The sequence below is a fragment of the Schistocerca cancellata genome, chromosome 12 (assembly GCF_023864275.1).
Source record: "Schistocerca cancellata isolate TAMUIC-IGC-003103 chromosome 12, iqSchCanc2.1, whole genome shotgun sequence".
Classification (NCBI taxonomy): domain Eukaryota; kingdom Metazoa; phylum Arthropoda; class Insecta; order Orthoptera; family Acrididae; genus Schistocerca; species Schistocerca cancellata.
Genome location: NC_064637.1, coordinates 158371001 through 158395399, shown reverse-complemented (window position 1 = coordinate 158395399; position 24399 = coordinate 158371001). Strand labels below are relative to the sequence as shown.

Here is a 24399-nt window from a genome sequence, read left to right as displayed (position 1 = left end):
CAAGCATGTGGTGGAACAGAGATGATGTGGTGTATGACTAATTTCTTCCCCTAGATGTAACCATCACCGCTGACATTTATTGCCACCAACTGAGACGTCGAGCAGAGATGCAATGCAAGGAGAACGACCAGGAAGACTGTGTAAAGTGATGCTACTTCACTGTATTCTGCTAGACTAGACAGGTGCTGAGCAGGGGTTTCCATTCCACACCAATCTTATTCACCTGATATACTAGCCATGTCAGAGTTTCACCTTTCTGCTCTCTGTTGAACAACATCCGTGGCCCTTCCTTTCCATGCAGGAATGGACCCCGAACATGGCTTCATGTGTTCTTTGTCTCAAAACCAAAAGTTACCCCAGTGTTAGAAAAACGTTGTAAATAGTGAAGAAGAATATATTGTTGATGACTAAATTTTCTACTATGTGTATCTGTCATGATTATTGAACTTGTGGAAAAACATAACTTATGCCCGAAGTGTCACACATATAAGGAAAAAAAAAACACATAGGAGAAGAAGTCAGTCCACACAGAAGACATTGCTCGAACACTATGTAACATCACCTCTAGTGCTGATAATAGTTAAGTGGGGTCAGGAACAACCGAAGTGTTACTGACCTTGAAAAAGGCCACACTGTTGAGGCAGGCTAATAGACAGGGCAGCAGGAACAAAGAATCAGTTCCTTTGACATCATGGAACCATAAGTCAGTGAAAATAACAACAGGTTTCATTTAGCAGTATGAGTGAGAGACACAGCAGAGTGGGCATTGTGTGCGGGCGGCAGTGCTCGCTCGGCTCAGCACCCACAGGCAGAGTCAGTGACTCAGCAGTGCGGAGCTGCGTCAGCACTGCCGACGCCGGGCCTGCATTACCGGCAACCTCCTTTGTGGGACGGTCGCTCCTTTAGATGCAAATGTGGAGACTGGCCAGTGGCTTGCAGTGCACGTGGTGTGAAAAGTACCCAAATGCAGACTGTAAACCTAGGTCCTCCCCTATGTCAGTTAATGTCAGCCTGGCAATATGCTCAGATGCGACACACCAGCTGTCTTGCAGAGGCATCATAACTGGATGCAGTCCACAGAGCTGCAGGTAGTGTAGCATCTAGTTGTCACTGAGTCAGGATGACAGTAATTTCCAACAATGATTGCCTATCGAATGTGCTGTTCACTAACAATATACAAGAAGAATCACTTAAAATGTCCACTGCAGATATTGCGGAATGGAATGTGCTACTGAAGTACAGTCTTCACAGAATTGATTGGTAGTCAGCGGCTTGTATTGTTAGCCTAACGATTGTAATAATTGCTAGAAAGTATATTTTTATAAGCAAACATACACTTTTGTAATTGTAACAATGGCTACTGACATAACCAAACTAAAAGTAGGGTAAATTACACAGAATGTCAGTGGTGTTTATTGTAGGATTCTTCTATGAGTTGTTTATGAGATATCATATTTTGAAAAGTTCCCATACTGAGAGCTGTACATACTAGAGTCCTGCATGACCCAGTAAGCGAGCACAAAATACGAGATGGGGCGAGCACACCCTAACTGGATAGGCTGCCCGCACTAGTTCTAGTGACCGAGCATAGAAGCCGTGACCAAATACGTAGCACGCAACTTCAAACACATTACACGTGTCATTATCCGTGTGAGACTGCAGCCAGTACGGGCTTCTCACTTGTGGTATGTCTCTCTCTCTCTCTGCAATCATGCAGTGCGAGGAAACCAGTGCAGTAAGACGTAAGATTGAAATCAATGTTTACGCATTGAAGAGACGGGAAGGTCTAAAAAGCCAAGTACGGAGCATATTTTTGGTGGTTGTAGACGCAAACAGTGCATCTACTGGATACGTATCGTGCATAAACTGCTCCACATTATTGTGTTTCCAATCGGGAACCACTCTTTTAAAGAAACACAGTTGCAAGAAACTTCACAAAGATACAGCTCCTTCAGGAATACCGGCAGTAATAAAAAATAATATTACAGCAAAGTGTGTTGCAATGTGTGCTAAAGATATGAGACCTTCTAATGCTGTTTACGGTGAAGGTTTCAGATAACTAGGCCAAGAATTAATACATCTAGGTCCGCATTATGGAAAAGTTAACGTGGCAGATGTCATGCCACATCCCTCTACTATAAGCAGACATGTCAAAGAACAAGCTGATGCAATACGAAACAGTATAATGCCTTCTGTTATTGCGGAAGTTATTAATAAAACATGTGCTGCGATAGTTGATATGTAGACTGATTCGCATAATCTGGTGCACTATTTGACGCTTACATCTCATTACATTAACACAGATTGGTCTCTTCTGATCAATGTTTATTCACAACAAAATTCCCGGACGTTAGGAAGACGGGAGTAAATATTATAAAAGAAAGTGCTCCATGAATTTAGCTGTGTAACGTACCCGTTCTTGGAAACGTTACTTTTGTATTAAAAGAAAGAGAGAGAGAGACAGAAATATATATATATATATATATATATATATATATATATATATATATATATATATATATATATATAGAGAGAGAGAGAGAGAGAGAGAGAGAGAGAGAGAGAGAGGCGTTGGATTTATACAGTACAGAGGCGAGGTGAGGCGTCAGCGGTGACCGGTCATGCTCGGTTATCCACGTGTCCGGAATCCGGACATCAGACATGGCGCGAGTACGTGACTGAGCCGAGTGGTGTGGGGCCGGACACGAGCGGTTCGGTCACCCCGTCAACAGGCGAGCCGTGACCGGTCAAACATGGAGCGTTGCAGCACTCTAGTATGGCTCTGAGCACTATGGGACTTAACTTCTACGGTCATCAGTCCCCTAGAACTTAGAACTAATTAAACCTAACTAACCTAAGGACATCACACACATCCATGCCCGAGGCAGGATTCGAACCTGCGACCGTAGCGGTCACGCGGTTCCAGACTGTAGCGCCTTTAACCGCATGGCCACCCCGGCCGGCACACTCTAGTACATACCTGTGCTAGCACACACTGGAGAACAACAAATGTGTTTACAGTATTTATGTGGATTCTGACTAAGAACCAGACAAGCGACCATCACAGGTTGCTTTCAAAATGGCCACCGGCAGCAGTCCGAGCAGGCTGCAGTAATGCATCGTTGCATATTGTTGGGTGCAGCTGATATATTCTCGTAGACAGCATCTTCCAGCTTTCTCTGCAGAAAAAAGTCTACAAGCATCACATCTGGGAAACAGGCCTGCCAAGGTACAGGTCCTCTGCTTCCAAACCAACGATTTGGAAACAATTCATGAAGACATGCAGTTGTATTTGATGAACTAAGGACTGGACAGACATCATGCTAGTACCACATGTTCCTTCTTATCTGCAGAGGGTCATCATCTAGCATTCATTGGAAATGGTCTGTTAGGAGGCTATTTGTTCAGTGTGCCATTTATGAAACACAGGCATACGAGTTGTTGATTCACTAGCCCACACCACATGTTTACACTCTGTGGATGCTGATGTTCAACCAGATGCAGCCATGGGGATTGCTGGCAAACCAATAGTGCATGTTTCGGCTGTTTACGTGGCCATTACTGGTAAATGTGTTTTCATCATTAAACAAGATACATGATATATTTGAAGTATATTGTCTTAATGGCCATGGAAGTTAACATGATTTTCATATTTTCATGTAGCAATGTCATAGGGATGGGACCTATGTCAATGGAGAATGCATACCACACTTACCTGATTCTTACCACTTCCTCATGTGGTTGTGTGGTAGCTAACGTGGGGATCAACTGCGACAGCAGCAAGAACGTTAATTTCCCCCTCTTCTCTCGTCACTTGTTTCCTTCTGTTACGGTGTCTACATGTTACACAATCACTTTCAGGTAAATGGTTGAAGACGTTGAAAAATAACTGCCTAGGTAGCTGATGTCTATAGGGATAGCTAGCCGTATACATCGTACAAGAACGAATTGCATTCTTCCTACACTCCATACACCACACGCATGTTGGCTTTTACTGCATTGGTAAACCCCATCGTCCACTCATGACCTACTGCTAGGACCGTCATACCCTAACTCACAAGCAAGGTGCAGCGCATGCAAGAAACACATAAACAAACTTTAAGCAAACACAACAACATCGTACAAAGCAACTATGCTGACTTAAGGGGACATTGTACGTGAAAATCGTTGAAATTTGACATTTTCTGTTTTCTACTCCATAATGTACTTTGGACTTTCCTGAACATTTTGGTATATAATACATTAAAATCAGACAATTCTGAGACGCTCAAATAATATTTTGAATGTTGACATGAGACTGTCAAAATTCGTGGCTACACATATACTGCCACAGTAGAGCAGTCATATCTTGGGAACTACACAGTCTAGAAGGCTGTGAATTGCTTTGTTTTGTGCCTACTGCTACGTCTCAGAAGTTGGCATTACGAATAAACAAATCAATCCTTTGTTTCTGATACTAGTTTTCGCTGAAAGTAGTGTGATTATCGGCTATTTTTGTAGTAAGTTAACTTCTGTTGCTTTTTATACGTAAATAAAATGACTAAGCATATAAGCAACTCCATCATACGCAAATTTGCGGGTAACAGATGTGAGACGTGCATTTTCTTCTGAAGTACTTGAAAACATGTGTGCTAGCAGTGAAGGAAACCATGATAACGTTTCTGAAGTGACCACGCCCCCTGGTGCATCGAAAAGGAAAGTAACTTCAGAAACGGGTGACAGTGGTAAAAGTAATGATATTATGGACAACGTCGTTACTGATCTGCAAATCTTTGCACAAGTTCTTTCTGAAACTGTCTCTTACTGTCTTTTTGGTAGTGAAGTAAAATTTATGATGTTGGAGTTAGAAGAAGTGTTGTGTCTAAATTATTACATGTCAGAAGTGCAAAAAACGAAAAAGTGTTTCATGCTTCATCAGGTAATGAATTGCATGAAAGTAATGTGAGACTATTCTATGGCCTTAGATGCATTGGTAAAGGTGCAAGGGCTGGCAATGTTCCGTGCACTGTGTTGAATTTGGCAGAATCACCTTCTAGGTATACAAAATATGTAACAGCAATTGGGGACTCTGTGTATGCTGTGGCTGAAGATTCAACGGTTGCTGCTACTTCAGAAGCTGTTGAACAAAATGAGGGTGACACAGATATGGACATTGCTGTGGGTGGATATTGGCAAAACCGTGGGTTTAGTTCTAAGAATGGTTTTACATCGGCAATAAGTATTGACATTGGACAAGTTTTAGATTTTGAAGTTCTCAGTGCTGCCAAAGGTTGTACAGTGAACCAGAAGAACAGATTACTTCATAAGCAGCAGTGTATAAAAAGTTATGATGGCACAAGTGGAGGAATGGAAGTAAAAGGAGCAGTTAACATTTTCCAGCGTTCGCAGAAGGAGAGAGGTGTCAGATATGTGAATTACTTAGGTGATGGAGACAGCAAGGCTTTCATTGCAGTGCTAAACATTAAGCCATATAATGTTCCTATACAAAAACTTGAGTGTCAAGAAAATGGTGGGAACACGTCTGCGTAACCTGAAAAGCAAGTTGAGTAACACAAAACTGTCTGAAGGCAAGACAATAAAATATGCTGGAAGACTTAACAGCAAAGTAACTGATGAATTACAGGAATATTATGGGAAGTGCATTAGAGATAACTGTGTCAATTTAGAGAAGATGAAAAAAGCTATGTGGAGCACTTCCTTTCATCGAATATCAACTGATGAAAAGCCATGTCATGCTTTGTGTCCACCTCCACCAAACACTGCAGCGGCCCCTGGATTCGTGACCACATCGGCTGAGGAACCGTGGGCTGGTCACGTGAGTCCTGGTAGGAACTGATGGCAGGGTTCGGGTCTGGCACAGATCCCACGAAACCATCGACCCAGGCTGCCAACAAGGCACTGTGCAAGCTGATGGTTGCTCCAAAATGGTGTAGGCTGTGTTTACACAGAAGCGAGTTGGTCCTCTGGTCCAAATGACAGTAAATGTTTGTGTCCGGCTACTTGGAGACTATTTGCAGCCATTCATGGGCTTCATTGTAATGGCGCCACCGAGCCACAATTGTTCGCGATTGGTTTGAAGCAAATTCTGGATAGCGGATGAAATTACAATGAAATCCAGACCTTTAGCTGCTTACAGGCGTTGATAATTACCAGGGGGGGACAGGTGAAAAATGTGTGCCCCGATCGGGACTCAAACCTGGGGCCTCTTGCTTACATGTCAGACGCTCTATCCGACTGATCCACCGAGGACACGGAGGATAGTGTGACTGCAGGGACTTATATCTGGCACGCTCCTCGTGAGACCCACATTCCCAACTTACTGTCCACACACTACACGGGTAGTGTCTCTGCCCACTATACTCATTACTCGGGGCAGTTAATCCACCGATTCCCGTAAGAGTCTGAGCAATGAGAGTGCATCCGCATTGAAAAAGATCATTGGCCGCTAAGCCTTATCTATATGGAGATGGTATCTGTTCTTTCGGTCATGTCCGAAAGTAGGTGGACAGTAAGTCGGAAATGTGGGTCTCACGGAGAGCGTGTCATAGGTAAGGCCCTGCACTCGCACTATCCTCTGTGTCCTCGATGTCTCAGTCGGATAGAGTATCTGTCACGTAAGCAGGAGATACCGGGTTCGAGTCCCGGTCGGAACACGCACTTTCAACTGTCCCCATTGATATTTATCAACGACTGTAAGCAGCTAAAGGTCTGGATTTCATTCTAATTTCATTCTTCGAGGGATGCAAGATCACTAATCTCCGAAAGACAGATAATTCTCGAGAGCTCGAGCGAATGATTCGGCCACCCTGATCGTCCGACATGAACGCCACTGAATATTTATGGGTCATAATCGTCGGGTCAGTTAGTACACACAAGCCTGCCCTGGCAGCACTTTCGCAGTTATGGATGGATAAAGAAAAAATCCATGGAGAAGAAATAAAAACTTTGAGGTTCGCCGATGACATTGTAATTCTGTCAGAGACAGCAAAGGACTTGGAAGAGCAGTTGAACGGAATGGATGGTGTCTTGAAGGGAGGATATAAGATGAACATCAACAAAAGCAAAACGAGGATAATGGAATGTAGTCGAATTAAGTCGGGTGATGTTGAGGGTATTAGGAAATGAGACACTTAAAGTAGTAAAGGAGTTTTGCTATTTGGAGAGCAAAATAACTGATGATGGTCGAAGTAGAGAGGATATAAAATGTAGACTGGCAATGGCAAGGAAAGCGTTTCTGAAGAAGAGAAATTTGTTAACATCGAATGTAGATTTAAATGTCAGGAAGTCATTTCTGAAAGTGTTTGTATGGAGTGTAGCCATGTATGGAAGCGAAACATGGGCGGTAAATAGTTTGGACATGAAGAGAATAGAAGCTTTCGAAATGTGGTGCTACAGAAGAATGCTGAAGATTATATGGGTAGATCACGCAACTAATGAGGAAGTATTGAATAGGATTGGGGAGAAGAGAAGTTTGTGGCACAACTTGACCAGAAGAAGGGATCGGTTGGTAGGACATGTTCTGAGGCATCAAGGGATCACCAATTTGGTATTGGAGGGCAGCGTGGAGGGTAAAAATCGTAGGGGGAGACCAAGAAAGGACTACACTAAGCAGACTCAGAAGGATGTAGGTTGCAGTAGGTACTGGGAGATGAAGAAGCTTGCACAGGATAGAGTAGCATGGAGAGCTGCATCAAACCAGTCTCAGGACTGAAGACCACAACAACAACAACAACAAAGAGCAAGGTTCATTGGGCTGTTGATGACGTCCATCTTTGGTCCGTTCAAGGCGTACAGTTTTATGAGCCGCAATGTGAGCAATGGCCTTTTGTAGGTATCCGACTCCAGTGTTCATTGCATGTAGTTCCCTTCACAATATTCGCTGCAAAACTGTTCGAGATTGACCTGTATTCACCGACGGCAGTAATTTCTGTTAGGTTTGCATCCGATAGTCATTGACAAAACGTGACACACGTTTCCAATCCGTCCAGTGTAGGATATTTTTACGAGCATTCTTCTTACATGGGATTTGAGTGGAACACCATTCCTTGTAGACCTGTTGGACAGCCCGCATCAGTTCCCCAGCAAATCGAGGGACTTGATCCACAGTGTGGTCGCAGGAACTCCTCAACGCCTTGTTTCGTTTCTGCCATTCTGTCATGTCGATCCATTTTACTACGGTGCATCGGTACAACTGTTGGATAAAGACGCACCACTTCACAGCCATGACCTACCAGTTACGCACCACCTGGACGACTCAACAGCGACCACTGTACTCTTGTAAGCAAACGAATAATATTTTCTAGGTGAGAATACTGTTGTTGTTGTTGTTGTGGCCTTCAGTCCGAACACTGGTTTGATGCGGATATCCATGCTACTTATTCTGCGCAAGTCTCTTCATCTTCGAATAACTATGGCAACATACATACTTTTGAATCTGCTTACTGTTTTCATTTCTTCGTCTCCTTCTACAAGTTTTACCCCATTCTCTCTCCCCCCCCCCCCCAAACACATACTTCCCTCGAAAACTACATTTATGATTCCTTGATGTTTCAGAGTGTGCCCTACCAACCGAACCATTCTTCTAGTCAGATAGTACCACAAACTTCTTTTCTCACAAATACTATTCTGTACCTGCTCCATGATTCCATGATCTACACATGTAATCTTCTGCATTTTTCTGTAGCACCACATTTCAAAAGCGTCTACTCTCTTGTTGTCTGTTTATAGTCCATGTTTCACGTCCATACATGACTAAGCTACATACAAATACTTTCAGAGAAGACTTCCTAACACTTAAATCGACATTTTATGTCAACAAATTTCTTTCCTTCAGGATCGCTTTTCATACGATCGCCAGTCTACATTTAATATCTTCCCTACTTCAGCCATCATGAGTTATTTTGCTGGCGAAATAGCAAAACTCACCTACTACCTTAAGAGTCTCTTTTCCTAATACAATTCCCTCAGCATCGCCTGATTTAATTCGACTACGTTCGATTATTCCTATTTGGTTTTTGTTTATGTTTCTCTCATAACTTGCTTTCAAGGCACTGTCCATTCCGTTCAACTTCTCTTTCAGATCCTTTGCTCTCTCTGACAGAATTACCATGTTATTGGCAAACCTCGAAGTTTTTACTTATTCTCCCTGAACTTTAATTCCTACTCCAAAGGTTTCTTTGGTTTCCTTTATTGCTTGCTCAATGCTGATTGAATAACATCGGGGATAAGTTGCAACCCTGTCTCACTCCCTTCTTCACCCACTGCTTCCGTTTCATGCCTTTCGACTCTTAGAACTTCTTTCGCTCTAGGGATTTTACTCCTGCTACCTTCAGAATTTCGAAGAGAGTGCTCCAGGCAACATTGTCAAAAGCTTTCTCTAAGTCTATAAATGCTACACTACTGGTCATTAAAATTGTTACACCAAGAAGAAATGCAGCTGATAAACGGGTATTCATTGGACAAATATATTATACTAAAACTGACAGGTGATTACATTTTCACAGAATTTGGGTGCATAGATCCTGAGAAATCAGTACCCACAGCAACCATCTCTGGCCGTAATAACGGCCTTGATACGCCTGGGCATTGAGTCAAACAGAGCTTGGATGGCGTGTACAGGAAGAGCTGCCCATGCAGCTTCAACACGATACCACAGTTCATCAAGAGTAGTGGCTGGCGTATTGTGACGAGCCAGTTGCCCGGCCACCATTGACCAGACGTTTTCAATTGGTGAGAGATCTGGAATATGTGCTGGCCAGGGCAGCAGTCTAACATTTTCTGTATCCAGAAAAGCCCGTACAGTACCTGGAACATGCGGTCGTGCATTATCCTGCTGAAATGTTGGGTTTCGCAGGGATCGAATGAAGGGTAGAACCACCGGTCGTAACACATCTAAAATGTAACGTCCACTGTTCAAAGTGCCGTGAATGAGGACAAGAGGTGATAGAGACGTGTAACCAATGGCACCCCATGCCAACATGCCGGGTGATACGCCAGTATGGCAATGACGAATACACGCTTCCAATGTGCATTCACCGCGACGTCGCCAAACACGGATGCGACCATCACGATGCTGTAAACAGAACCTGGATTCATCCGAAAAAATGACGTTTTGCCATTCGTGCACCCAGGTTCGTCGTCGAGTACACCATCGCAGGCGCTCCTGTCTGTGATGCAGCGTCAAGGGTAACTGCAGCCATGGTCTCCGAGCTGATAGTCCATGTTGCTGCAAACGTCGTCCAACTGTTCGTGCAGATGGTTGTTGTCTTGCAAACGTCCCCATCTGTTGACTCAGGCATCGAGTCGTGGCTGCTCGATCCGTTACAGCCATGCGGATAAGATGCCTGTCATCCCGACTGGTAGTGATACGAGGCCGTTGGGATCCAGCACGGCGTTCCGTATTACCCTCCAGAACCCACCGATTCCATATTCTGCTAACAGTCACTGGATCTCGACCAACGCGAGCAGCAATGTCGCGGTACGATAAACCGCAATCGCGATAGGTTACAATACGACCTTTATCAAAGTCGGAAACGTGATGGTACGTATTTATCGTCCTTACACGAGGCATCACAACAACGTTTCACCAGGCAACGCCGGTCAACTGGTGTTTGTGTATGAGAAATCGGTTGGAAACTTTCCTCGTGTCAGCACGTTGTAGGTGTCGTCACTTGCGCCAACCTTGTGTGAATGCTCTGAAAAGCTAATCATTTGGATATCACAGCATCTTCTCCCTGTCGGTTAAATTTCGCGTCTGTAGCACGTCATCTTCGTGGTGTAGCAATTTTAATGGCCATTAGTGTATAAAAGCAGGTTCGTCTTTCCTTAACCTGTCTTGCAAGATAAGCTGTAGATCTAGTACTGCCTCGCGTGTTCGTACGCACCTGTGGAATCGCAACGGACCTTCCCCCAGGTCGGCTTCTACCAGGTTTTCCTTTCTCCTGTGAAGAATTCGTCTTAGTATTTTGCATAACATGACTTATTAAACTGATGTTCGGTAATATTCACACCTGTCAACACCAGCTTTCTTTCGAAATTGCTGTACCTGTTATTATTAGAATTAGTCCTAAACATGTCGTGTGTATTTATAGCTTCTAACGTTTGTACCGGCCAGTATTTGGTGGTGCTGACTGATTGGTCTGTGCGCGTTGCAGCATACTGGGACTGCACGTGAACATGTGCTCTGCAGACAGCCTGAAGGCCAGGCTCAAAGCCACGGTCGGCGGCTTCTGGCCGACGCTGTTCGTGGAGCGCAGATACGCGCGCAAGGCCTTCCCCTACTGGAAGAACTTCTTCAACCTGGTGCTGCAGGAGATGGGCTACATGCACCTGCAGGCTTCCAAACCGGACACCATAGGTAAGGAAACTAGTCTGCCAACTATCACCTAAGTATTCGCTACTTTGTCTACATCTATAGACAGGGTGTTCCCAAATTCCTATTACAAACTTCCACGACTTTTAGAGGGGAGTAGATAAATAATATTTTGAACAGGAAACTAAGTCGGTTTGAAATCAGATGTGTAACGAATCCAGGTCTGCTTCCACTCGAGCTAACGGGTCCTGTATACGTGACCTTCCTAGAAAACGTACTGGCTCCGTTCTTGGAAACTGGGTCACTGGCTGTCCGTCAGGGAGTGGGGTTTCAGCATCGTGGTGCATCATCTCACTTCCCACGTGCGGTTCGGAGGCATCTCAGCAGATATTTTAGGCCGAGGTGATCCACTCGCAGCGATTGCCGATTTTAATTCGTATGGACTGCTACTTGTGCGGTCGTATGCAAAGTTTACTTTACGGGACTCTCTAGTATGATAAAAGAGAAAAAAATAAGTTATATATATTTTAATTTTTTCAATTTTAATCTGATAATTATATATATATTGTGTTTCATACTAGAATGTCGTGTTCCCAGTTTGGCACAGCTTTGGCACAGGAAACACGAAAGCGGTCGAAGACGTCCGTCTTCTGGTCGGCTCCTGACCGTTGTCAGGAGGAGGCTAGTTTTTGATTACGCAAAGGCTTCTATTATTTGCAAAAGAACAACCCGGATTTCTTTACGTAATCGGTATGAAATCTATAATCACCTAAGGGACCTTTAACGATGAACAATAAAAATAATTGCATTTGCAAATGAAATCACTAATAAATGGGGCAGCTGTGAATTGTATAGAAGACAAGGAGCGGCCTTCTGTCCACGACCAGGATGCCGCAGTATTCTCTGCTGTTCTAAAGGCTGTTTGATATTTACAAAAATAATATGATATGGAGGTAAAAAAAATAAAGGAAAAGAATAGAATAAGAAATCTGGTAAACACTAAATATATTTGAATAATTCTGACAAGCAATTAGGGCTTATTTATAAACATTATAACTTACATAAGTAATTTTCTAACTGTATGGTGCGATCAGATTTCAGCCTGTCCTGTGCTAGCTTCTTGGTTCACGTTTTTGTCACAAATTACAGTCATTACTTTTGTCTTTCCTTCGAGACAATTCTTGCACCGTTCAACACCTTCATAACAATAACTTGCCGGTCTACAGTATCGAACATAAATTACTTGAATTTTATTAATTAATAACTGTTGTCTGCACGCTGGCAAGACCGCTCACTTTTATGGCTGAAAGACTACCTTCTTTTCGCTTTCACATTACAAGCGAAAGTCCGATAAAATCTTAAGTCCTACAAAGGTTTTTACTGCCATCTTTTATTTAGATCGAAGCGGAACGATCAGTTTAACTTCTGTTAAAATGTTTTTTGACTGCGCAATCGATGTATTAGCGTCCGCGCTAGATGCGCATCTTTACAGTTACGTAAATTATATAAAACAAATGTCTGTCAAAGAATAGGTCTCCATCTCATAAGTTGATCATTTAATATACAGATAGGTGAATGCCTTTCCAATGGTACTCACAGCTTTCATACGACGGAAATCCCAATAATATTACAACTGCTGCAGAGCCAGAGAAAGATCTGCCGGCACGAGTTTCGGCCACTGCCCTGGAAACTGAAGAGACGTCAGGTGGGATGGTGACTGTGTACCAGAACATGCTTCGTAGGTACAGTGTCTGTAACAACGTGGGGGTTCGCCGCATCGAGCCCCTGTTGTAACGCATCAGTACTTCCTGTACATAAAGTGTGATGGGTTATTTTTTTATTTTGGAGTAATGTAAATACGTAATGTTTCAGTGCTAATACACACAAATTTGCTTAAGTGATAAATGGATGTTTCCTTTCGAATTGTTACCTAATAACTGCACTGCGTCTAGCTTAATTCAGTTCCTCAAACAGAAGTGGACGAGTTAAACATCTGAACTGAAACCTTCGTAGAATTTAAACAGTACGTTTACGTACACGAGTTCCTATTGAAAATATCATGTACTCGCTCCCCTCTACAGATCCTAGAAATTTGGAGCGGGAATTTCTGAAGACCTTATAAGTGACTGTTTCTCCATCGCCCAGCCCAAACCGCTACGTATAGAATCATGAAATATGGAGATGGTGTTGATCTTATAACGCAGGCGTCATTTAAGAAGAGATTTTCAAAATTCCACTCGTGAGAGGGTGAAATAGGGGATGAAAGATTTTTTGAAAGTATGTTGCTTTTAAGACAGTTTTCAAGCTTGGTCTACGTAAATTGGTATTTGGTTTCTCCGTCAGAAATAAACAAATATATGTTGCAGCATTGTTTTACTCCTGTAGGGGTGAAACAGCGTTTTTTCTTTTGCAAATAAATTATTTTTAAAGAACAACTAAAGTATTTTTAAAGTCACGTAATTACACTTGGTTTCTGACTTCTCGGTTACAAATAAAATATTAAATATTTCAGTGTTTTTCGAAATCCAATCCCGAAGGAGGTGAAACAGCGTCTGACTAGTTCACTGACCGGGAGGATGTGGAAATGGTGCTTTAGACACAGTTTAGGAAGTAATTGTTCGAATTTCCTCTCCTAAGGGCGTTAAATGAGGGATGAAAAGCTTTTTGAAAATATGTCCTTATCAGGACAATTTTTTAGCCAGATGTACTAAAACTGGTGTCTGGTTTCTCAATCAGAAATAATAAAAAAATTGTATTAACTGTTTTTGAAAATTTAGCCCCTAAGGAAGTGAAAGAGAGGATCAAAATTTTTACTGAAGTATTTTGTTACGTTAAAAAACTGTTAAAGCTACAAAAATTAGTATTTCGCCTCTCGGTTATATGTAAATATAAATGTCGTGTGACTAGGGCCTCCCGTCGGGTAGACTGTTGGCCTGGTGCAAGTCTTTCGATTTGACGCCACTTCGGCGACTTGCGCGTCGATGGGGATGAAATAATGATGATTAGGACAACATAACACCCAGTCCCTGAGCGGAGAAAATCTCCGACCGAGCCGGGAATCGACCCCAACCCCGAGCCCTTAGGACTGACATTCTGTCGCGCTGACCACTCAGCTACCAGGGGTAGACGGTTATATGTAAGGAAATATGTATTAGGAGATAAAAGTTTCTATGGAAATATCACCACAAGAAAGCAAAAGGCATGATTAACACAAACCTTGGACTCTAGTTACCAGAATAGCTTTTTGGTCACGAACACATTCGGGAAAGACATTGCTTAGTTACTGTGTAGTAGTTCAGAAGGTGCTACGATTTGTGAACAACATGAAAATTCGATTGGAGAAAGAAAAAAAAAAAAAAACAGTGTCTGTGCATATCATACAATCTAAGCGAGCGAAGCTAGTTTACATATGAATAGCTACAGGGTGTTTCAAAAATGACCGGTATATTTGAAACGGCAATAAAAACTAAACGAGCAGCGATAGAAATATACCGTTTGTTGCAATATGCTTGGGACAACAGTACATTTTCAGGCAGACAAACTTTCGAAATTACAGTAGTTACAATTTTCAACAACAGATGGCGCTGCGGTCTGGGAAACTCTATAGTACGATATTTTCCACATATCCACCATGCGTAGCAATAATATGGCGTAGTCTCTGAATGAAATTACCCGAAACCTTTGACAACGTGTCTGGCGGAATGGCTTCACATGCAGATGAGATGTACTGCTTCAGCTGTTCAATTGTTTCTGCATTCTGGCGGTACACCTGGTCTTTCAAGTGTCCCCACAGAAAGAAGTCACAGGGGTTCATGTCTGGCGAATAGGGAGGCCAATCCACGCCGCCTCCTGTATGTTTCGGATAGCCCAAAGCAATCACACGATCATCGAAATATTCATTCAGGAAATTAAAGACGTCGGCCGTGCGATGTGGCCGGGCACCATCTTGCATAAACCACGAGGTGTTCGCAGTGTCGTCTAAGGCAGTTTGTACCGCCACAAATTCACGAAGAATGTCCAGATAGCGTGATGCAGTAATCGTTTCGGATCTGAAAAATGGGCCAATGATTCCTTTGGAAGAAATGGCGGCCCAGGCCAGTACTTTTTGAGGATGCAGGGACGATGGGACTGCAACATGGGGCTTCTCGGTTCCCCATATGCGCCAGTTCTGTTTATTGACGAAGCCGTCCAGGTAAAAATAAGCTTCGTCAGTAAACCAAATGCTGCCCACATGCATATCGCCGTCATCAATCCTGTGCACTATATCGTTAGCGAATGTCTCTCGTGCAGCAATGGTAGCGGCGCTGAGGGGTTGCCGCGTTTGGATTTTGTACGGATAGAGGTGTAAACTCTGGCGCATGAGACGATACGTGGACGTTGGCGTCATTTGGACCGCAGCTGCAACACGGCGAACGGAAACCCGAGGCCGCTGTCGGGTCACCTGTTGCACTAGCTGCGCGTTGCCCTCTGTGGTTGCCGTACGCGGTCGCCCTACCTTTCCAGCACGTTCGTCCGTCACGTTCCCAGTCCGTTGAAAATTTTCAAACAGATCCTTTATTGTATCGCTTTTCGGTCCTTTGGTTACATTAAACCTCCGTTGAAAACTTCGTCTTGTTGCAACAACACTGTGTTCTAGGCGGTGGAATTCCAACACCAGAAAAATCCTCTGTTCTAAGGAATAAACCATGTTGTCTACAGCACACTTGCACATTGTGAACAGCACACGCTTACAGCAGAAAGACGACGTACAGAATGGCGCACCCACAAACTGCCTTGTCTTCTATATCTTTCACATCACTTGCAGCGCCATCTGTTGTTGAAAATTGTAACTACTGTAATTTCGAAAGTTTGTCCGCCTGAAATGTACTGTTGTCCAAAGCATATTGCAACAAACGGTGTATTTCTATCGCTGCTCGTTTAGTTTTTATTGCCGTTTCAAATATACCGGTCATTTTTGAAACACCCTGTAACTGCACAACGGAAACATATCCAAAACTTTCAAAATTCGTTTTATTGCACCAGAGAACTCCAACTGGCTAGGCGTGTAGTTTATTGCAGACACGGAACTCGTCTTCTGCCAATGAAGCTCCTTGGGAACAGGTACAATTCACGACACACTACGAAAGGCAACCTGTCCTGGACGCTTTCCCTTTCCGCTAGAAACCATACTGGGATTTTGGCAACTGCTCGAGAAAACTGAGAAAACAGGAGTGATATCACACTGATAGTGGGATGATGCAGCCTGTATGAATCCTTCGCAGAAGAAAGAGAAAATTAGCTACATTCCTTACAGATTGCAGTACATAGTATTCAAAATTCTACACGGATAAAAAGAGAAAAAAAAACCTTGACTTAGAAATGGTTCTTATGCAAGAGATGTTGTAAGGTATAGAGACATTTATTTTGCCATACCAATGTATCGTGATTTTAGTTTCAACGAACATATTATAATAGGTAGCTCAACCTGACATAAACATCAATGGTCTCCCTTTAAGGAATACTGAGGTTAATATAGAACTTCCCTGGACTCGCATTCGGGAGGACGACGGTTCAATCCCGCGTCCGGCCGTCCTGATTTAGGTTTTCCGTGATTTCCCTAAATCACTCCGGGCAAATGCCGGGATGGTTCCTCTGAAAGGGCACGGCCGACTTCCTTCCCAATCCTTCCCTAATCCGATGAGACCGATGACCACGCTGTCTGGTCTCCTTCCCCAAACCAACCAACCAACCCAGAACTTCCCTAGTTATCTGCCTACAAAGCCAGACTATCTATAAACATCTTAAAGATGTATTATATTAAAAAAGTTTAGTTCATATTCCAGACGGAAGGATGCAATTTTGGGATGTTATTTTGACATATCCAACAAGAAAGGGATATGAGACTACAGAGAGCGTTTAAGTGCATGAACTTATTTTGATGTATTTAGTTTGAAGAAAAGATGTAAAACAAACTAGTATCGTCATAATGTAAGGCTTTCGATGTATCAGGTTGCTGCATAAATTCGTAGCACTTTTCTATAATCTTAATAAACAGAACAGATACACATAATAGAGACTTTAGACACCAATAAAATATTCCGCGTCACTGCTTTGTCTGCCAACGCTGGGGTGGCTTCGATTCCGCGACTGCAGAGATCAGGTAGTTCCGGGGCAAAGGACTGATCGAGCCATGTTCGGAGCTTATTTTCATCCGTAAAGGAAGTTCCTTGAAAGTTGTTCGGTAGAGAGCGGAAAAGGTGAAAATCTGAGGGCGCTAGATCAGGTGAATAAGATAGGTACAGAGTTGACTTCCCAACCGAGCTCAGGTGTAGTGTTATTCGCCAGTCTAGCAGAATGTTGGTGGGCGTTATCATGGAGTAGCGTCACTTCACGCAGTCTTCCTGCTCGTTGTTCTTGGACTGCGTCTGCAGGACGCCTAAATGTTTGACAGTAAATGTCTACAGTTTTTGCCCTCTACAGCTACCTCTAGTACCATGGAAGTCATTCCCTCATGTCTCAGCAGATGTCCTATCATCCTGTCCCTTCTCCTTAACAGTGTTTTCCACATATTCCCTTCCTCTCCGATTCTGCGTAGAACCTCCTCATTCCTTACCTTATCAGCCCACCTAATTTTCAAGATCCGTCTATAGCACCACATCTCAAATGCTTCGATTCTCTTCTGTTCCGGTTTTCCCACAGTCCATGTTTCACTACCATACAATGCTGTACTCCAGACGTACATCCTCAGAAATTTCTTCCTCAAATTAAGGCCGGTATTTGATATTAGTAGACTTCTCTTGGCCAGAAATGCCTTTTTTGCCATAGCGAGTCTGCTTTTGATGTCCTCCTTGCTCCGTCCGTCATTGGTTATTTTACTGCCTAGGTAGCAGAATTCCTTAACTTCATTGGCTTCGTGACCATCAATCCAGATGTTAAGTTTCTCGCTGTTCTCATTTCTACTACTTCTCATTACCTTCTTCTTTCTCCGATTACTCTCAAACCATACTGTGTACTCATTAGACTGTTCATTCCGTTCAGCGGATCATTTAATTCTTCTTCACTTTCACTCAGGATAGCAATGTCATCAGCGAATCGTATCATTGCTATCCTTTCACCTTGTATTTTAATTCCACTCCTGAACCTTTCTTTTATTTCCATCATTGCTTCCTCGATGTACAGATTGAAGAGTAGGGGCGAAAGGCTGCAGCCTTGTCTTACACCCTTCTTAATACGAGCACTTCGTTCTTGATCGTCCACTCTTATTATTCCCTCTTGGTTGTTGTACATATTGTATATGACCCGTCTCTCCCTATAGCTTACCCCTACTTTTTTCAGAATCACGAACAGCTTGCACCATTTTATATTGTCGAACGCTTTTTCCAGGTCGACAAATCCTATGAAAGTGTCTTGATTTTTCTTTAGCCTTGCTTCCATTATTAGCCGTAACGTCAGAATTGCCTCTCTCGTCCCTTTACCTTTCCTAAAGCCAAACAGATCGTCACCTAGCGCATTCTCAATTTTCTTTGCCATTCTTCTGTGTATTATTCTTGTAAGCAGCTTCGATGCATGAGCTGTTAAGCTGATTGTGCGATAATTCTCCCACTTGTCAGCTCTTGCCGTCTTCGGGATTGTGTAGATGATGCTTTTCCGAAAGATGGTATATCGCCAGACTCATATATTCTACACACCAATGTGAATAGTCGTTCTGTTGCCACTTCCCCCAATGATCTTAGAAATTCTGATGGAATGTTATCTATCCCTTCTGCCTTATTTGACCGTAAGTCCTCCAAAGCTGTTTTAAATTCCGATTATAATTCTGGATCCCCTATCTCTTCTAAATCGACTCCTGTTTCTTCTTCTATCACATCAGCCAATTCTTCACCATCATAGAGGCTTTCAATGTATTCTTTCCATCTATCTGCTCTCTCCTCTGCATTTAACAGTGGAATTCCCATTGCACTCTTAATGTTACTACCGTTGCTTTTAATGTCACCAAAGGTTGTTTTGACTTTCCTGTATGCTGAGTCTGTCCTTCCGACAATCATATCTTTTTCGATGTCTTCACATTATTCCTGCAGCCATTTCGTCTTAGCTTCCCTGCACTTCCTACTTATTTCATTCCTCAGCGACTTGTATTTCTGTATTCCTGATTTTCCCGGAACATGTTTGTACTTCCTCCTTTCATCAATCAACTGAAGTATTTCTTCTGTTACCCATGGTTTCTTCGCAGCTACCTTCTTTGTATCTATGTTTTCCTTCCCAACTTCTGTGATGGCCCTTTTTAGAGATGTACATTCCTCTTCAGCTGTACTGCCTACTGCGCTATTCCTTATTGATGTATCTATAGCGTTAGAGAACTTCAAACGTATCTCGTAATTCCTTAGTACTTCCGAGTCCCACTTCTTTGCGTATTGGTTCTTCCTGATTAATGTCTTGAACTTCAGCCTACTCTTCATCACTACTATATTGTGGTCTGAGTCTATATCTGCTCCTGGGTTCGCCTTACAATCCAGTATCTGACTTCGGAATCTCTGCCTGACCATGATGTAATCTAATTGAAATCTTCCCGTATCTCCCGGCCTTTTCCAAGTATACCTCCTCCTCTTGCGATTCTTGAAATTCTTGAACAGGGTATTCGCTATTACTAGCTGAAACTTGTTACAGAACTCAATTAGTCTTTCTCCTCTCTCATTCCTTGTCCCAAGCCCATATTCTCCTGTAACCTTTTCTTCTACTCCTTCCCCTACAACTGCATTCCAGTCGCCCATGACTATTAGATTTTCGTCCCCCTTTACATACTGCATTACCCTTTCAATATCCTCATACACTTTCTCTATCTGTTCATCTTCAGCTTGCGACGTCGGCATGTATACCTGAACTATCGTTGTCGGTGTTGGTCTGCTGTCGATCCTGATTAGAACAACCCGGTCACTGAACTGTTCACAGTAACACACCCTCTGCCCTACCTTCCTATTCATAACGAATCCTACACCTTTTATACCATTTTCTGCTGCTGTTGGTATTACCCGATACTCATCTGACCAGAAATCCTTGTCTCCCTTCCACTTCACTTGACTGATCCCTACTATATCTAGATTGAGCCTTTGCATTTCCCTTTTCAGATTTTCTAGTTTCCCTACCGCGTTCAAGCTTCTGACATTCCACGCCCCGACTCGTAGAACGTTATCCTTTCGTTGATTATTCAATCTTTTTCTCATGGTAACCTCCCCCTTGGCAGTCCCCGTCCGGAGATCCGAATGGGGGACTATTCCGGAATCTTTTGCCAATGGAGAGATCATCATGACACTTCTTAAATTACAGGCCACATGTCCTGTGGATACACGTTACGTGTCTTTAATGGAGTGGTTTCCATTGCCTTCTGCATTCTCATGTCGTTGATCATTGCTGATTCTTCCGCCTTTAGGGGCAATTTCCCACCCCTAGGACAAGAGAGTGCCCTCTTTGACAAGGCCGTTGGCAGAATGAGGCTGACTTCTTATGCCGGAAGTCTTCGGCCGCCAATGCTGATTATTTATCAAAATTTAGGCAGTGGCGGGGATCGAACCTGGGACCGAAGATGTTTTGATTATGAATCAAAGACGCTACCCCTAGAGCACGGGGTGACGATACAGCATGAGAATGGTCGCTGTTGTTCACGAGCCAATTGGTGACGAGCAGGCAGAGATACCCGATTTCTGATCTTCATGTATAACACCCCCCTGCTTCCCGGGATTTGCGAAATTACAAGTTAACAATGACCGTGAATTATGAATTTTGAATCGTGTCGGGATAAGGCATCCGAATCCGAAGTAAATAATGATTCAAAATTGTTAAGGCTTTCGTGGCCACTTGTTGACAAACTGTCTATTGGCTTCTGTCTCGGGTTCTTCGGCCGACGTTCATCTAATGATTTTTCTGACGTTCCGCCAGCACGAGTGGCTGCCATTGTCAAAGCTTCACCCTCCATTGCCGGTGGTGAACTGGAGGCGAGCTCGCGGCCGCAGACTATATGTACCTGGCGTGCCAACGTCCGAGGGCTTCTCCGCGGTCATTTCCGGTGCGGTTCTCCTTTTGCTACCTGCGACGGTCCAAAAACACGCGAACAGTTTCAACAAGAAAGAGGAAAGCCTTAAGGTAAACGGATCCTGGCTTCCCATACTGCAGCGAACGACCGTCGCAGGTAGCAAGAGGAGAACCGCAGCGGAAATGACCGCGGAGAAACCCTCGGACGTTGGCGCGCCAGGGACATATAGTCTGCGGCCGCGAGCTCGCCTCCAGTTCACCACCGGCAATGGAGGGTGAAGCTTTGACAATGCCAGCCACTCGTGCTGGCGAAACGTCAGAAAAATCATTAGATGAACGTCGGCCGAAGAACCCGAGACAGAAGCCAATAGACAGTTTGTAAATAATGCTTATTCCGCGGGAAACAGGAGAGGTTATAACTTGATCGTTATTGAATGAGTAATTTCATTCAATAACGATCGGTAAATGAAATAATGGAAATAATCTGAAAATAAATTTTGCCAGTGGAAATTTTGCCGAAAGAAATGATTAAGTTGCAAAAACAATTAAAAAATCGGTCGCCAGCTCAACTGATGAGCGACAGTATTGTTAAGTACGTGAATAATTGTGTCAAAAATAAAGTTATCTGTTTGTAGCGCAGCAGGCGGAACGGGAACTTTTATGTAAGTGCTGTGTCAGGCTCAGTAGTCATATTAAATAATGTCATAACAATCTAACTACAATTTAACATTAATGGTTAACTTTCAATAAGTATTTTGTTCATAATTTGTCAGGTAAGTGCAATGCTGACAATACAGATAATTATCTATCGAGATTTTGAATAATGGACTGTCATTCTGTCTTTAAAATTACATACTTTGCACAGTTTAATCTATTGATAATGAAATATATTACCAATAATTGATTAAGTATGTTTAGAATGATAATTATTCATTCATTGAGCGATTGTCAGGTGGAATAAGCTTTATAGTTTCATAAAATATCCTTGAACTAACTTCAGCATCGAAATACGTAAATCTTAATAATCAAATTTATTACTTCAGTCTATTATTAAGTTACTACGGTTGGCGTAAGCTTATTAAGTGCAACAATTAACTACGATAACCAAAACAGTCTGAAATTTATTCTTCACCGTCTATGCAAATAATTTGATAATTAACATATTTTCTCTTGATAATGGCGTGACACAGTCGGTTCAATGAGGTAAGGATCGGAAGAAACCTACTTGGTGTTATTGTCGGGTGGAATGTAACTCCAACACTTCGATTATCAAGTGCTTGTTATTAATTGTTCAACTTCAGAGAAAAGCACAGTCACCTGCAAGCCTTGTACAATTTGATCCTACGGAAATTACGTAGATCTTACTTCCCTCGTTGACGGTGGATCGACGGAAGCCCTCGGCGGCGACACAGTGTGGCAGCGGGCTTTTACGGTTGCGACTTGGGCCCACAGTGCGCTTCACACGTAAGCCCTCGTTTCTTCAGCACTATGCCCATTAATCCGTAATAACTTGCCCGGCCATGCTTCCAGATATGCCGACCATTACTTTCCCGTCGTACTTAGATCCACACACTAGCCGTTAGGTGTAACACAGCTAGGACCAGCAGCACTCGGCTGTACGTCTTACTCCGAGCACGGCGTCACTGCTACTACTGCCCGCTGGCGCACTCCCGCGTCCAGAGGCGCGACAAAACAATCTCCCTGACTTCAACGTTAACTACATATGCCCTGACTTGCCAGTGTTAAATATTACATAATTTAAACATAGTATTTACAATACATATTTGCACTAGACAATACATCGTACACAAACAGTTTAATGTGTTAAGCGAAAAAATCCATAGCAAGGACTGCGTTGTAGCGTCACACATGCAAGTGTCGCACGATGGTGGAATGATCACAGTTCATCACATTTGCCAGTTCTCGAGTACAGCTACGTGGATAGTTGTGGATTAATGCTTTTAAGCGAACCTAATCGAACCCTGAAGGTCTTCCCGAACGTGGGGAGTCACTAATGCCAAAGCGATCCTCTTAACAGGAGAAAACCATCTTCGTGCCTCGCCGTGTCCAATGCTGTTATCTCCGTACACGGCGCAAATGTTTCTGGCTGCCCCCCGCTGCTGCCACCCCTTAACTGAACACAAACAGAAGAAGATGTCGGAAATGTTCACGTTTCTGGACTCGACGCTCCATTTTCCAGCTCCCACACCTCTACTCACTATCTCCAAATGAAAAAATTACCCACTATGTACCGTAGTCTGAAACTGTCCCAGTAGCTCCAATTTTCCTTCCTGTATGAGCAGAGTAGAAAAAAGTCTTTTTCAGTTACCAACGAAGAGTGATTTTCATGGGTGTGCGTGCCTGCGGCCGACTTTTTGAAATTACACTACTGGCTATTAAAATTGCTACACAAAGAAGAAATACAGATGATAAACGCGTATTCATTGGACAAATATACACTCCTGGAAATGGAAAAAAGAACACATTGACACCGGTGTGTCAGACCCACCATACTTGCTCCGGACACTGCGAGAGGGCTGTACAAGCAATGATCACACGCACGGCACAGCGGACACACCAGGAACCGCGGTGTTGGCCGTCGAATGGCGCTAGCTGCGCAGCATTTGTGCACCGCCGCCGTCAGTGTCAGCCAGTTTGCCGTGGCATACGGAGCTCCATCGCAGTCTTTAACACTGGTAGCATGCCGCGACAGCGTGGACGTGAACCGTATGTGCAGTTGACGGACTTTGAGCGAGGGCGTATAGTGGGCATGCGGGAGGCCGGCTGGACGTACCGCCGAATTGCTCAACACGTGGGGCGTGAGGTCTCCACAGTACATCGATGTTGTCGCCAGTGGTCGGCGGAAGGTGCACGTGCCCGTCGACCTGGGACCGGACCGCAGCGACGCACGGATGCACGCCAAGACCGTAGGATCCTACGCAGTGCCGTAGGGGACCGCACCGCCACTTCCCAGCAAATTAGGGACACTGTTGCTCCTGGCGTATCGGCGAGGACCATTCGCAACCGTCTCCATGAAGCTGGGCTACGGTCCCGCACACCGTTAGGCCGTCTTCCGCTCACGCCCC

At 43.6% G+C, this 24399-nt stretch overlaps 1 protein-coding gene across 1 annotated transcript in view; it reads left to right on the top strand.

Moving 5' to 3' along the window:
- The window catches only part of LOC126109757 (juvenile hormone epoxide hydrolase 1-like), a 92893-nt gene that overhangs the window by 53792 nt on the left and 14702 nt on the right, over window positions 1-24399 (top strand). The window contains exon 4 of the mRNA XM_049914808.1: window positions 11154-11356. Within this exon, the coding sequence (XP_049770765.1) occupies window positions 11154-11356 (203 nt within the window). The remainder of the gene's footprint in view (window positions 1-11153; window positions 11357-24399) is intronic.